The sequence below is a fragment of the Tachypleus tridentatus genome, chromosome 8 (genome assembly GCF_004210375.1).
Source record: "Tachypleus tridentatus isolate NWPU-2018 chromosome 8, ASM421037v1, whole genome shotgun sequence".
Lineage (NCBI taxonomy): Eukaryota > Metazoa > Arthropoda > Merostomata > Xiphosura > Limulidae > Tachypleus > Tachypleus tridentatus.
In genome coordinates, this window is record NC_134832.1 from 104,051,956 (window position 1) to 104,065,408 (window position 13,453).

The 13,453-nt window shown below is 33.6% G+C and overlaps 1 protein-coding gene across 4 annotated transcripts in view; it reads right to left on the reverse strand.

The window, feature by feature from the left end:
* Positions 1–11,897, reverse strand: part of LOC143223109 (ephrin type-A receptor 4-A-like) — a 134,785-nt gene extending 122,888 nt beyond the window's left edge. For all 4 annotated transcript variants that reach the window (XM_076450584.1, XM_076450583.1, XM_076450582.1 and 1 more), the window contains exon 1: positions 11,635–11,897. In XM_076450584.1, coding sequence (XP_076306699.1) covers positions 11,635–11,722 — 88 coding nt within the window. In that variant the 5' untranslated portion in view covers positions 11,723–11,897. The remainder of the gene's footprint in view (positions 1–11,634) is intronic.
* Between the last annotated feature and the right edge of the window lie 1,556 nt (positions 11,898–13,453).

Here is a 13,453-nt window from a genome sequence, read left to right on the forward strand (position 1 = left end):
ACAACTAAACTTGTCTAGTATTGTAGGAACGTTTCAGTTGTATTGACACATTAGAATAGCAACTAAACTTTTATAATATTGTAGGAACGTTTCAGTTCTATTGGCACAAAAGAATGGCAACTGAATTTGTCGAGAATTGTAGGAACATTTCAATTCCATTGACACATACGAATGGCAACTAAACTTGTCTAGTATTGTAAGAACGTTTCAGTTGTACTGACACATAAGAATGGCAACTAAACTTGTCTAGTATTGTAGGAGCGTTTCAGGTGTTTTGGCATATAAGGATTGCAACTAAACTTGTTTAGTACTGTAGGAATGTTTCAGTTGTATTGACACATAAGAATGGCAACTAAATTTGTATACTGTTGTATGAACGTTTCAGTTGTATTGACACATAAGAATGGACACTTAACTTGTCTGGTATTGTCGGAGCGTTTCAGGAGTTTTGACACATAAGGATTGCAACTAAATATCTTTGGTACTGTAGGAACGTTTCAGTTGTATTGACAGATAAGAATGGGAACTAAAATTGTCTAGTATTGTAATAACGTTTCAGTTGTATTGTCGTATAAGAATAACAACTAAACTTGTCCACTATTGTAAGAACGTTTCAGTTGAATTGACACATAAGAAAAGCAACTAAACTTATCAAATATTGTAAGAAAATTTCAATTGTATTAACACATAAAAGGCAACTAAACTTGTCTAGTATTGTAGGAACGTTTCAGTTGTATTGACAAATAAGAATGGCAACTAAACTTCTCTGGTATTGTAAAACGTTTCAGTTGTATTGACATATAAGAATGCCAACCAAACTTGTCTGGTATTGTTAGAACGTTTCAGTTGTATTGACACATAAGAAAGAAAACTAAATATGTCTAGTATTGCAGGAACGTTTCAGTTGTATTGACACATAAGAATGGCAACTAAACTTGTCTAGCATTGTAGGAACGTTTCAGTTGTATTGACACATAAGAAGAGCAACTAAACTTGTCCACTATTGTAAGAACGTTTCAGTTGTATTGACACATAAGAATGGCAACTAAACTTGTCTAAATTGAAGGAACGTTTCAGTTGTATTAACACATGAAAATGGCAACTAAACTTATCTAGTATTACAGGAACGTTTCAGTTGTATTGACACATAAGAATCGCAACTAAATTTGTATACTATTGTAGGAACGTTTCAGTTGTATTGACACATAAGAAAGGCAACTAAACTTCTCTAGTATTGTAGGAACGTTTCAGTTGTATTGACACATAAGAATGGCAACTATTGTACTGTAGGAACGTTTCAGTTGTATTGACAAATAAGAATGTCAACTAAACTTGTCTAGTATTGTAGGAACGTTTCAGCTGTATTGACACATAACAATGGCAACTAAATTGTATACTTCTGTAGGAACGTTTCAGCTGCATTGACATATAAGATAGGCAACTAAACTTGTCCACTATTGTTAGAACGTTTCAGTTGTATTGTCATATAAGAATGGCAACTAAACTTGTCTAGCATTCAAGGAACGTTTCAGTTGTATTGTTACATAAAAATGGTAACTAATCTTCTCTAGTATTGTAGAAACGTTTCAGTTGTATTGACACATAAGAATGTCAACTAAATTTGTATACTATTATAGGAACGTTTCAGTTGTATTGACACATAAGAATGGCAACTAAACTTGTCGACTATTGTAAGAACGTTTCAGTTGTATTGTCATATAAGAATGGCAACTAAACTTTTCTAGCATTTAAGGAACGTTTCATTTGTATTGTTACATAAAAATGGTAACTAATCTTCTCTAGTATTGTAGAAACGTTTCAGTTGTATTGACACATAAGAATGTCAACTAAATTTGTATACTATTGTAGGAACGTTTCAGTTGTATTGACACATAAGAATGCCAACTAAACTTGTCTAGTATTGTAAGAACGTTTCAGTTGTATTGTCATATAAGAATGGCAACTAAACTTGTCTGGTATTGAAGGAACGTTTCAGTTGTATTAACACATAAGAAAAGCAACTAAACTTGTCCACTATTGTAAGAATGTTTCAGTTGTATTGACACATAAGAATGGCAACAAAACTTGTTTAGTACTGTAGGAACGTTTCAGTTGTATTGACAAATAAAATGTGAAATAAACATGTCTAGTATTCTAGGAACGTTTCAGCTGTATTGACACATAACAATGGCAACTAAATTTGTATACTATTGTAGGAGTGTTTCAGGTGTTTTGACACATAAGAATTGCAACTAAACTTGTTTAGTACTGTAGGAATGTTTCAGTTGTATTGACACATAAGAATGGACACTTAACTTCTCTGGTGTTGTCGGAGCGTTTCAGGTGTTTTGACACATAAGGATTGTAACAACATTTCTTTGGTACTGTAGGAACGTTTCAGTTGTATTGACAGATAAGAATGGCAACTAAACTTGTCTAGTACTGTAGCAACGTTTGAGTTGTATTGACACATAAGAAGAGCAACTAAACTTGTCCACTATTGTAAGAACGTTTCAGTTGTATTGACACATAAGAATGACAACTAAACTTGTCCACTATTGTAAGAACGTTTCAGTTGTATTGACACATAAGAACGGCAACAAAAGTTGTCTAGTATTGTAATAACGTTTCAGTTGTATTGACACATAAGAATGGCAACTAAACTTGTCCTCCATTGTGAGAACGTTTCAGTTGTATTGACACATAAGAAAAGCAACTAAACTTGTCCACTATTGTAAGAAAATTTCAGTTGTATTAATACATAAAAAGGGAACTAAGCTTCTCTAGTATTGTAGGAACGTTTCAGTTGTATTGACACATAAGAATGGCAACAAAACTTGTTTAGTACTGTAGGAACGTTTCAGATGTGTTGACAAATAAGAATGTGAACTAAACTTGTCTAGTATTATAGGAACGTTTCAGCTGTATTGACACATAACAATGGCAACTAAATTTGTATACTATTGTAGGAACGTTTCAGTTGTATTGAAATATGAGAATGGCAACTAAACTTATTTAATATTGTAAGAACGTTTCAGTTGTATTAACACATAAGAATGGGAACTAAACTTGTCTAGTATTGTAAGAACGTTTCAGTTGTATTGTCATATAACAACGGCAACTAAACTTGTCAACCATTGTGAGAACGTTTCAGTTGTATTGTCATATAAGAATGGCAACAAAACTTGTCTAGCATTCAAGGAACGTTTCAGTTGTATTGACACATAAGAATGACAACTAAACTTGTCCACTATTGTAAGAACGTTTCAGTTGTATTGACACATAAGAACGGCAACTAAACTTGTCTAGTATTGTAATAACGTTTCAGTTGTATTGACACATAAGAAAAGCCACTAAACTTGTACGCTATTGTAAGAAATTTTCAGTTGTATTAATACATAAAAAGGCAACTAAGCTTCTCTAGTATTATAGGAACGTGTCAGTTGTATTGACACATAAGAATGGCAACTAAACTTGTCTACTATTGTAAGAACATTTCATTTGTGTTGACACATAAGAATGACAACTAAACTTGTCCACTATTGTAAGAACGTTTCAGTTGTATTGACACATAAGAATAACAACTAAACTTGTCTAGTACTGTAAGAACGTTTCAGTTGTATTGTCATATTAGAATGGCAATTAAACTTGTTAAGTATTGAAGGAACGTTTCAGTTGCATTGACACATAAGAGAGGGAACTAAACTTGTCTAGTATTGTGGGAACGTTTCAGTTGTATTGACACAAAAGAATGGCAACTAAAATTGTCTAGTATTGTAATAACATTTCAGTTGTATTGACACATATGAATGGCAACTAAACTTGTCTAGTATTGTAGGAACGTTTCAGCTGTATTGACACATAAGAATGACAACTAAACTTGTCTAGTATTGTAGGAATGTTTCAGCTGTATTGACACATAAGAATGACAACTAAACTTTCAAGCATTGTTGGAACGTTTCAGTTGTATTGAGATATAAGAATGGCAACTAAACTTGTCTGGTATTGTAATAACGTTTCAGTTGTATTTACACATAAGAATGGCAACTGAACTTGTCCACTATTGTAAGAACTTTCAGTTGTATTGACACATAAGTTGGCAACTAAACTTGTCTAGTATTGTAGGAACGTTTCAGCTTGATTGACACATAACAATGGCAACTAACTTTTTATACTATTTTTGGAACGTTTCAGTTGTATTTACATATAAGAATGCCAACTAAACTTGTCTGGTATTGTTGGAACGATTCAGTTGTATTGACACATAAGAATGGCAACTAAACTTGTCTAGTATTGTAAGAACGTTTAGCTTTACTGACACATAAGAATGGCAACTAAACTTGTATGGTGTTGTAATAACGTTTCAGTTGTATTAACACATAAGAATGGCAACTAAACTTGTCCATTATTGTTAGAAAATTTCAGTTGTATTAAGACATAAAAAAGGCAACTAAGCTTCTCTACTATTGTAGGAACGTTTCAGTTGTATTGACACATAAGAATGACAACTAAACTTTCAAGCATTGTTGGAACGTTTCAGTTGTATTGTCATATAAAAATGGCAACTATACTTGTCTAGTATTGTAATAACGTTTCAGTTGTATTGACACATAAGAATGGCAACTAAACTAGGAACGTTTCTATTGACACATAAGAATGGCAACTAAACTTGTCTAGTATTGTAGGAACGTTTCAGTTGTATTGACACATAAGAATGGCAACTAAACTTGTCCACTATTGTAAGAACGTTTCAGTTGTATTGACACATAAGAAAAGCCACTAAACTTGTACACTATTGTAAGAAATATTCAGTTGTATTAATACATAAAAAGGCAACTAAGCTTCTCTAGTATTATAGGAACGTTTCAGTTGTATTGACACATAAGAATGGCAACTAAACTTGTCTACTATTGTAAGAACATTTCATTTGTGTTGACACATAAGAATAACAACTAAACTTGTCCACTATTGTAAGAACGTTTCAGTTGTATTGACACATAAGAATAACAACTAAACTTGTCTAGTACTGTAAGAACGTTTCAGTTGTATTGTCATATAAGAATGGCAATAAACTTGTTAATTATTGAAGGAACGTTTCAGTTGTATTGACACATAAGAATAACAACTAAACTAGTCCACTATTGTAAGAACGTTTCAGTTGTATTAACACATATAAAAAGGAACTAGGCTTCTCTAGTATTCTAGGAATGTTTCAGTTGTATTGACACATAAGAGAGGGAACTAAACTTGTCTAGTATTGTGGGAACGTTTCAGTTGTATTGACACAAAAGAATGGCAATTAAAATTGTCTAGTATTGTAATAACGTTTCAGTTGTATTGACACATATGAATGGCAACTAAACTTGTCTAGTATTGTAGGAACGTTTCAGCTGTATTGACACATAAGAATGACAACTAAACTTGTCTAGTATTGTAGGAATGTTTCAGCTGTATTGACACATAAGAATGACAACTAAACTTTCAAGCATTGTTGGAACGTTTCAGTTGTATTGAGATATAAGAATGGCAACTAAACTTGTCTGGTATTGTAATAACGTTTCAGTTGTATTTACACATAAGAATGGCAATTAAACTTGTCCACTATTGTAAGAACTTTCAGTTGTATTGACACATAAGTTGGCAACTAAACTTGTCTAGTATTGTAAGAATGTTTAGCTTTACTGACACATAAGAATGGCAACTAAACTTGTATGGTGTTGTAATAACGTTTCAGTTGTATTAACACATAAGAATGGCAACTAAACTTGTCCATTATTGTTAGAAAATTTCAGTTGTATTAAGACATAAAAAAGGCAACTAAGCTTCTCTACTATTGTAGGAACGTTTCAGTTGTATTGACACATAAGAATGACAACTAAACTTTCAAACATTGTTGGAACGTTTCAGTTGTATTGTCATATAAAAATGGCAACTATACTTGTCTAGTATTGTAATAACGTTTTAGTTGTATTGACACATTAGAATGGCAACTAAACTTGTCTTGCATTGTAGGATCGTTTCAGTTGTATTGACACATAAGAATGGCAACTAAACTTTTCTAGTATTGTAGGAACGTTTCAGTTGTATTGACACGTAAGAACGGCAACTAAACTTGTCTAGTATTGTAATAACATTTCAGTTGTATTGACACATAAGAATGGCAACTAAACTTGTCCACTATTGTAAGAACGTTTCAGTTGTATTGACACATAAGAATGGCAATTAAAATTGTCCACTATTGTAAGAACGTTTCAGTTGTATTGTCATATAAGAATAGCAACAAAACTTGTCTAGTATTGCAGGAAAGTTTCAGTTGTATTGACAATCAAGATTGTCTAGCATTATGAGAGTAATAGAAATGCTTGATAACTCAAAATAATTAAAATTGAGTTATCTGGATTGTGATGCGTGGCTATCACGGCTTTCGACAAAGCGTATTTTGTGAAAGAGCTTACATTTTTGGACCGGCAAAAAATAGTTATTCTGACCATAGAGGCTTACAGGCCAGCTGGTTTCCAAGTTCGATTGACCTTGGCTGCCGACAGAGCTGCATGCCAGTGTGAACGTTGAACCCCCCCTCCCTTCCCCCCAGGTTCTGGTGATGTGACAATAGGGTAGGTTTTTCTGACCTAGTACAACTAGTCGATAACAGAAGAATATTCTTTAGTCCGGACTCCGGTTTATGTCTAGTAGTTATATGAATGAGAAGTAATAGAAAGAGGGAGAGTTACTAAATTAAAACGAATACTTTAATAGTCGCACGATTCCAAATCATTTTTAAATTATTTTCACCCCTCTGGGAAAAACAAAATATAAATAGTGGAATAGTAATGTTTTGATAAGTCAGTATATTCTTTCTACATTGCAACCTTTGTGAAATAAAAGTCGCCCGAAGGCATAAGAAAATACAAGGATTTTTGTTGGTAAGCAGAAAGTTATAAAATGGGTTATCTACCCTGTGTCGTCCGTTAAGATCGAACTTAAAATTTTTGCGTTATTAGCCGTTACGTTTATCACTGTACCTTAATTTATTTTATTATCATGGTTACTTAAACAAAAGCCTTTCTTCGACTACACTAGTGAGTCGAAAATAACATTTTAAAATAGAATATGTATTCATTATTTTTAATCAGAGGTCGCTTGGTGCTTAAAATATTCTGGATCAAGATTATTGAAATAAAAATCATAATTATAATTTAATCTTTTCTTAAAAATGTTCTTTGGGAGGGGGACAAGTCCTCCTAACCACAACGCTTTCGCGCAAACTATCAGTGTTGTGTGTGGTCTGGTTACCGTGCTTGTTGGAGCCGGCGATATGTAAGGCAAAACAATCGAAATACATCAAAACCATAAAACAATTTATCCCTCTGAATGACTTGACGTATAAGTGAAAATACATTTTGCACAGTTTTTATTTTACCTTATTCTGTACTTTCTCTATCTCTCGTTATATATGTGAAGACTAAACCATAAACAACAAACTTTGACGAGTCAAATTGGCATGTTTGGGTTTTGTTGCGTTTGCGAAGCTCAACGGTCAGGCTTAACCTTGGAACTCACAAAGCGATGATTGGGTGGGCCGGTTCTAGGGAATGAGCTCCCTACATATAGATTTGCCTTCATAACGCAGGGTAAGGGTTAGAAATACATGTCCTTCATGCTGGAGAAAGAAAGAAAACCATGTTAAAATGTGTTGTTTTTCAGTAAAGCCGATTTGCTTTTAATTCCTCCAAATCAAGCACTACAACATATTCGCAACTCCAAGTAGGATTTGTTTCATAACGACGCTAAAGTAGTTTTGCAATACAACCTGTAAGTAAGCCCGTGAAGCCTAGTTTTCAGCATCAAACACACCCGTTTCTAATTGTGGCTAACTAACTTCTAAACCTACTATATGACCATAAGATTAAACTAAAACCGAGATATTATTACGGTCTACTGTAAATTAGCATTCCCGGCCCGATATGGCCAGGTGGTTAAGGCGCTCGACTAGTAACCTGAGGATCTCGGGTTCGAATTCCCTACTCATCAAACATGGTCGCCCTTTCAGCCGTGGGGGCGTTATAAAGTTACGATCAATCCCACTATTCGTTGGTAAAAGAGTAGCCCAAGAGTAGGCGGTGGATGGTAATGACTAGCTGCCTTCCCTCTAGTCTTATACTGCTAAATTAGGGATGGCTAGCGCAGATAGCCTTCATGTAGCTTTGCGCGAAATTCAAAAACAAACAAATAATTTAGCATTAAAAATTATACTAAACCGTTAGAAAATAGTCAAAAGTTTAGGAGACAAAAACGTTCCAAATCATATAAACCCACAAAAGCAGTTAGCAGTATTGTTATAGATCGTTCACAGAATCACATGCATACAACTAAATAACAGATATCATTAGTAAACGTATGCTTACCAAAAACAAATGGGCAAGGTAAGGTGTTTCCAATTACTGCCGCCACAACAAGTGGTTCAGTTAATGTTAAACAGGATTTGTTTCGTTTCAAAATTTCGCGCATAACCTTCCCTAATATTTAACAAGGAAGGTAATTAGTCAACACCACTAACCACCAACTCTTGGGCTACTCTTGTCTGTCGAATAGTGGGGTTTGACCGTCGCTCTTACAACAGAACCAGCCCCCTAACCCCACAATGCAACAGCGGTATTTCTGCAAAACCAGGTTTCGATACCAATGATGGGCAGAGCACAGATAGCCTACTGTGTAGCTTTGTTCTCAATTACAAACACACAAACTAACAGTAACACTACGGTCCTAAAATGCAGAGACCGAAAAATACTCGCAAACCAGGAATCTTTTGCTTTACAGTATTGGAACGCTAATCATGAGGCCATGCCTAGCTCATAGAATTACTGACTAGTTCCATATTCTATGTACCTAAGAATTATAAACTCGAATGTAAAATGTTATGAGATCTTGAGGCTGTCGGTTTTGAACAACAGTGGATAAGGATCATGTACGAACAACTAACTTCCGAACCACAAATGCCCTAATATCATACATACTTTTACATTTAGGCTTTCAAAATGTACATTCTTTCTTCTGTTAAGCTTTGGCTTCAGTCCTTGGTTCTTCTAATGTCTAAAATAACATCTCTTAAAGATTGGCATTACATCTTTATATTCCGTTAATGGCTGATATCACATCTGTGTTACGATAACGTCGGATATCACATATCCATGTTCCAATAACGTCTTATATATCTCTGTTTAACTAACGTCTGAGATAACATTTTTTTCTTTCTTCCATTTTTCAGTAACGTAGCAATAATTTCATTCTCTTTTCAAATTAAACTGATAGATTATTACGACAGGAGCTTTGAAGATTATACTGAAAAGTTAAACACTATTTAAAACCTTAAAAGCCAAAAATTAACATAATATTTTGTTAAAAGTAATTTAAATTTCAAATTCACTTAATTTACATAAAACATTATTTTAAACAATAAGTGAAGTTTTTGCATTAAAAGTATTACATTTTAACCTCCAAGTAAGCAATTCGGTTTTACGTCATAATAGTAAGAAAGCTTAAAAGTTGGGATAATAGAACCCCAAAGTAAAAACACTTTAAAATATATGAACCTGGGTTTTGAAATATGGAATACAAAATCGTTAAAGATATTTAAAACTCTGAATTTTATGTCTCAAAGTGTGAAATATTACTTTAGTAAAAAATTCTAAAGCCAGGATGCTAAGTCCAAATGTACAAAATAATGCTTTGAAAGAAACACTTTAAAATCTGAAACACTGGTTGTTTAAGTATGATCACCATTTCGTTCAAACAATGAAATCTCAATGAATTTTTCTAACTCTGAGTATGAGATAACACCTTCGTAAAAACGTTTAAGAACTGGAATTATGTAGCTTCAAGAATGAAATATGAAACACTTCCTTAAAAAAAAAAAGTTTAAAATTAATATATTTCTATTTTCCTTTGTATATGTTTTCAACATTTAAAAACAAGGATTCTAAATATTCAGCTATGAAATACGACCTTTGTCGTAAACTGTGATTTAGCAAATATGAGAAACCGCTTTGATATGGACTGCAAAACTGGAATTCAATCTATAACGTAAGTTTTGGTCTCAGTTGACCAATACCGCCTCTTTGTAGACGTTTTGGTGTTCAGGGAGAAATGAACACATGGCAAGGCTCAATATAAGGTATTTGTATTGTGGTTTACCTCAGGACGCTGCGTCCTCTACCAATAATACCGTCTTTTTTTTCATTTACAAAAGAAGTATTAGCCCCATTTCCAACTCCCTGAGTCTTATCAATAACCCAAGAAAAACAAAATAAAAGCTTTTGAGAGACACACACAATGCTTGATAGGTTGCTGTGTTAGATATCCTCCAGTACCAAGGTGTCGAGCCCAGTAATTTGAATCCCTTGTTTGCACAGATGTGGCATGATTGAGGTGAACTTTCCGGTGAGCACGGCAAAGTAACTATATGAGTTTCTGGGTGTCACAAAGCCTGACCGCTGGTTTGCATTTCATGCATTATAATGGCCATCACGCCCTCTTTTGTGCGTTTACAACACCAACTGGTACTCTATATAGTAAGTTCTAGATATAAGCTTCTACTTGGTAAGGTGAAGCTTGAACAGAGATGTAAAGAAAACAAGCGCTCAATAGTTAGTTCTAAAGATAATCTTTAACGTCTCGATAGCTCAGGTTTCCACTGCTCCACTCTAAAGTTAATAATTAAACAAGAACCAGATTCTTTGTTAAATACGAATCTGTGTTAACTGTTAAATACGAATCTCTGTTAGGCGACATAAATAAATATTCACGTAACATTTTTAAAATGACTACAAAGTTTCGATAGCAACATTTACCTTAAGGTTCTCAAGGTGCTTTTAACTTTCAAGAACTTATTCCGAGTAAATGTTAATTTTCAGGAATGTTCTGATTATACTAGAACATTTAATGTGGTTTTCTGACAGTTGATATTGGCTACAGAATACATTTTAAAGAATAATTAAGATCTTAAGACAATTTTCGTTTCCTTTTAAGAATATCGAACTTTGCTAGCGACGGATTGATAAAATTAGGATAACAGAACTAACAAACTTATCTGTATATAAATATGGTTTTAATCATCAGCTATCTGACGGCCTATGATTATTGTAATCTCATCCGTAATTTTATTCAAAGGTTTCTAAGATAAATGTATCAAGTAAGATCAATATTCATTCGATTAATATTCACTGTACATGTACATTTAACGAGTGATTACGATACTAACAGTATAAAGAAATCTCAAACGTTGATAATGGGTTTCTAGCAGCTACCAGCCACGTTTGAACTTTCTAATGGTTTCTACAGCACTGGAGTTACTAATGCTGCCAACAATGATTTCTGTTAGTTAATAAACTAGAGGACGACGTGATTAACTTAAACAAACGGAGCTTTCAAAGAAAGTTTACGATAACGATAGCGCAGTTAGTGACTTTCTGACGGCTCGCGAAAAGCCTGACTTAGGAAACGGTATGCGACGGCGTGTACAACTCACGTGAACTAGCAAGTACTTTTTAAACCTTATGAGAAAACTTTCGTACCAAGAAACTTTAGCCTATCTCAGAAAACCCTTCTAAAACGCAAACAGAGAGGATATTGTCTTACCTTGATTACTGGCAGATGGTTGGTAAAGCCACCAACACAATGTCAGGACAGCCAGCGTTCGCCAGCGTTCCTTTCCTCTAGGCGCCATCACTGCATGTGAACGAACACTATACCGACTGCTTACTCTGATCTCTCACTGATCTTCAGGTCCACCTAGCTGATTTACAATGCGTGATGTCACACCTTATAGCTCTTTGATTGGTTGGAAACTGAACGAAGGAATGAGCACTGTCGGCACGTTACCAGAGAAACTGTTACTGTCCTTGGTGACCTGTTATTGGAAGAAAGTGATGCCATAAGAAACAGATTTAACTGAGGCGTTGGAGGAGGGGTCAGATGATCAAGTCTGTTCACGCTTTCGTCTTGGAGGCAGTTGAAGTATTTTTCTTACTTCTTACTACAGTGTTAACTACATACAGTAATTCTCATCTAATGAATTTCAGTTGTCTTCTCGAATATAGTATATTTAGTAGAGAAATTTGTAATAACACATATATCGTTATTTTCTATACATATATACTTACATGTAGGAAAAACTGGCTAAAAAAATTAAACAAGGTCTCATTAAATTTTATTATGATTCCGTACCTTCTTATCTTGAATTATCACAAATCTTTCAAAAAGAATACTTCAGTAAATTTTACTAAAAACTATTTATTATAATTACTAACTCTAAGTATCAGTACCACAAGCATAATTTGATAACACTGACATAATATATTCAGTACCACAAGCATAATTTGATAACACTGACATGATATATTTAGTACCACAAGCAGAACTTGATAACACTGATATGATATACTTACTGTAAATTGTATTAAAAAGCTACAAAGAGCTGTGTTAATGTTGAAAAATAATCCTTTGTGACCTTTGGTCAAAACTCAACATCCATGACGTCACCTCCTTGATATGACAACAAAGATAACTTGGAATAGCACTGAGATTCTGGAAGTTTGTTGAGTTATATTTGAGTTATTTTCTTTAAAAAGTTAGGCAACTTTTTCTTATTCTGTAATAAATCGTAAGATGTCTAGATACTCAAGGGTAAGTGAGAAAATAATAAGTTCACTACAGATTAACTTGTCAGTATGCATGATATGAAACCAAGGATTACAATTAATTTACGTAAGAATCAAAATTACAACTCCAGTTGAATGTGGAAATTTTCTAAATGGTTAATACTGGTTCATTCTTTGTTCCACATTTAAGTTTTCAGGATTGTTTCAAAGTATGTTTCTCCAGAATTCTACATCGCAATTTTAACAGTATTAGTTAGGCTAGTAGTTTTGACTTTTGACACTGACATAGTGTCACTATTCTGAATAGCTTCGTTCAAATCCAACAATAAAAACGCTTTACAGAAATTATATGAACAATTGAGAATTTAGAAAACAATAAAACAGACAATAATGTTCGTTCTTAAAAACAAAGCAGCCAGCATCGTCTCTAGAGCGAGAGGCCATATCGAACTAAAACTCAAATATTCCAACGATCTACTTCAAGTTTTATTCATAATGGTCCTATCGTAACTTTAAACTTGGTTAGTTTCGTATTTTACAGTTTATATTTTATGGTCGTTTAAAAACTAAAGTTCCGTATATAAAGAAATACATAAAATAATACGCGCTGGAAGTACGAGTTTAATGTCTAAGTAGAAGTTGTTGTTTTTCGTATTTTTTCTTGCGTATGTTAAACTAATAAAGTTGGTCTAATTCATATTCCAGTATACAATGAAATAAATGGATACTTTTAACTAAGCATATATAAATACTTTATTATTTATCGTCTTGATATATTTCTCTTTGGATTTATTAGA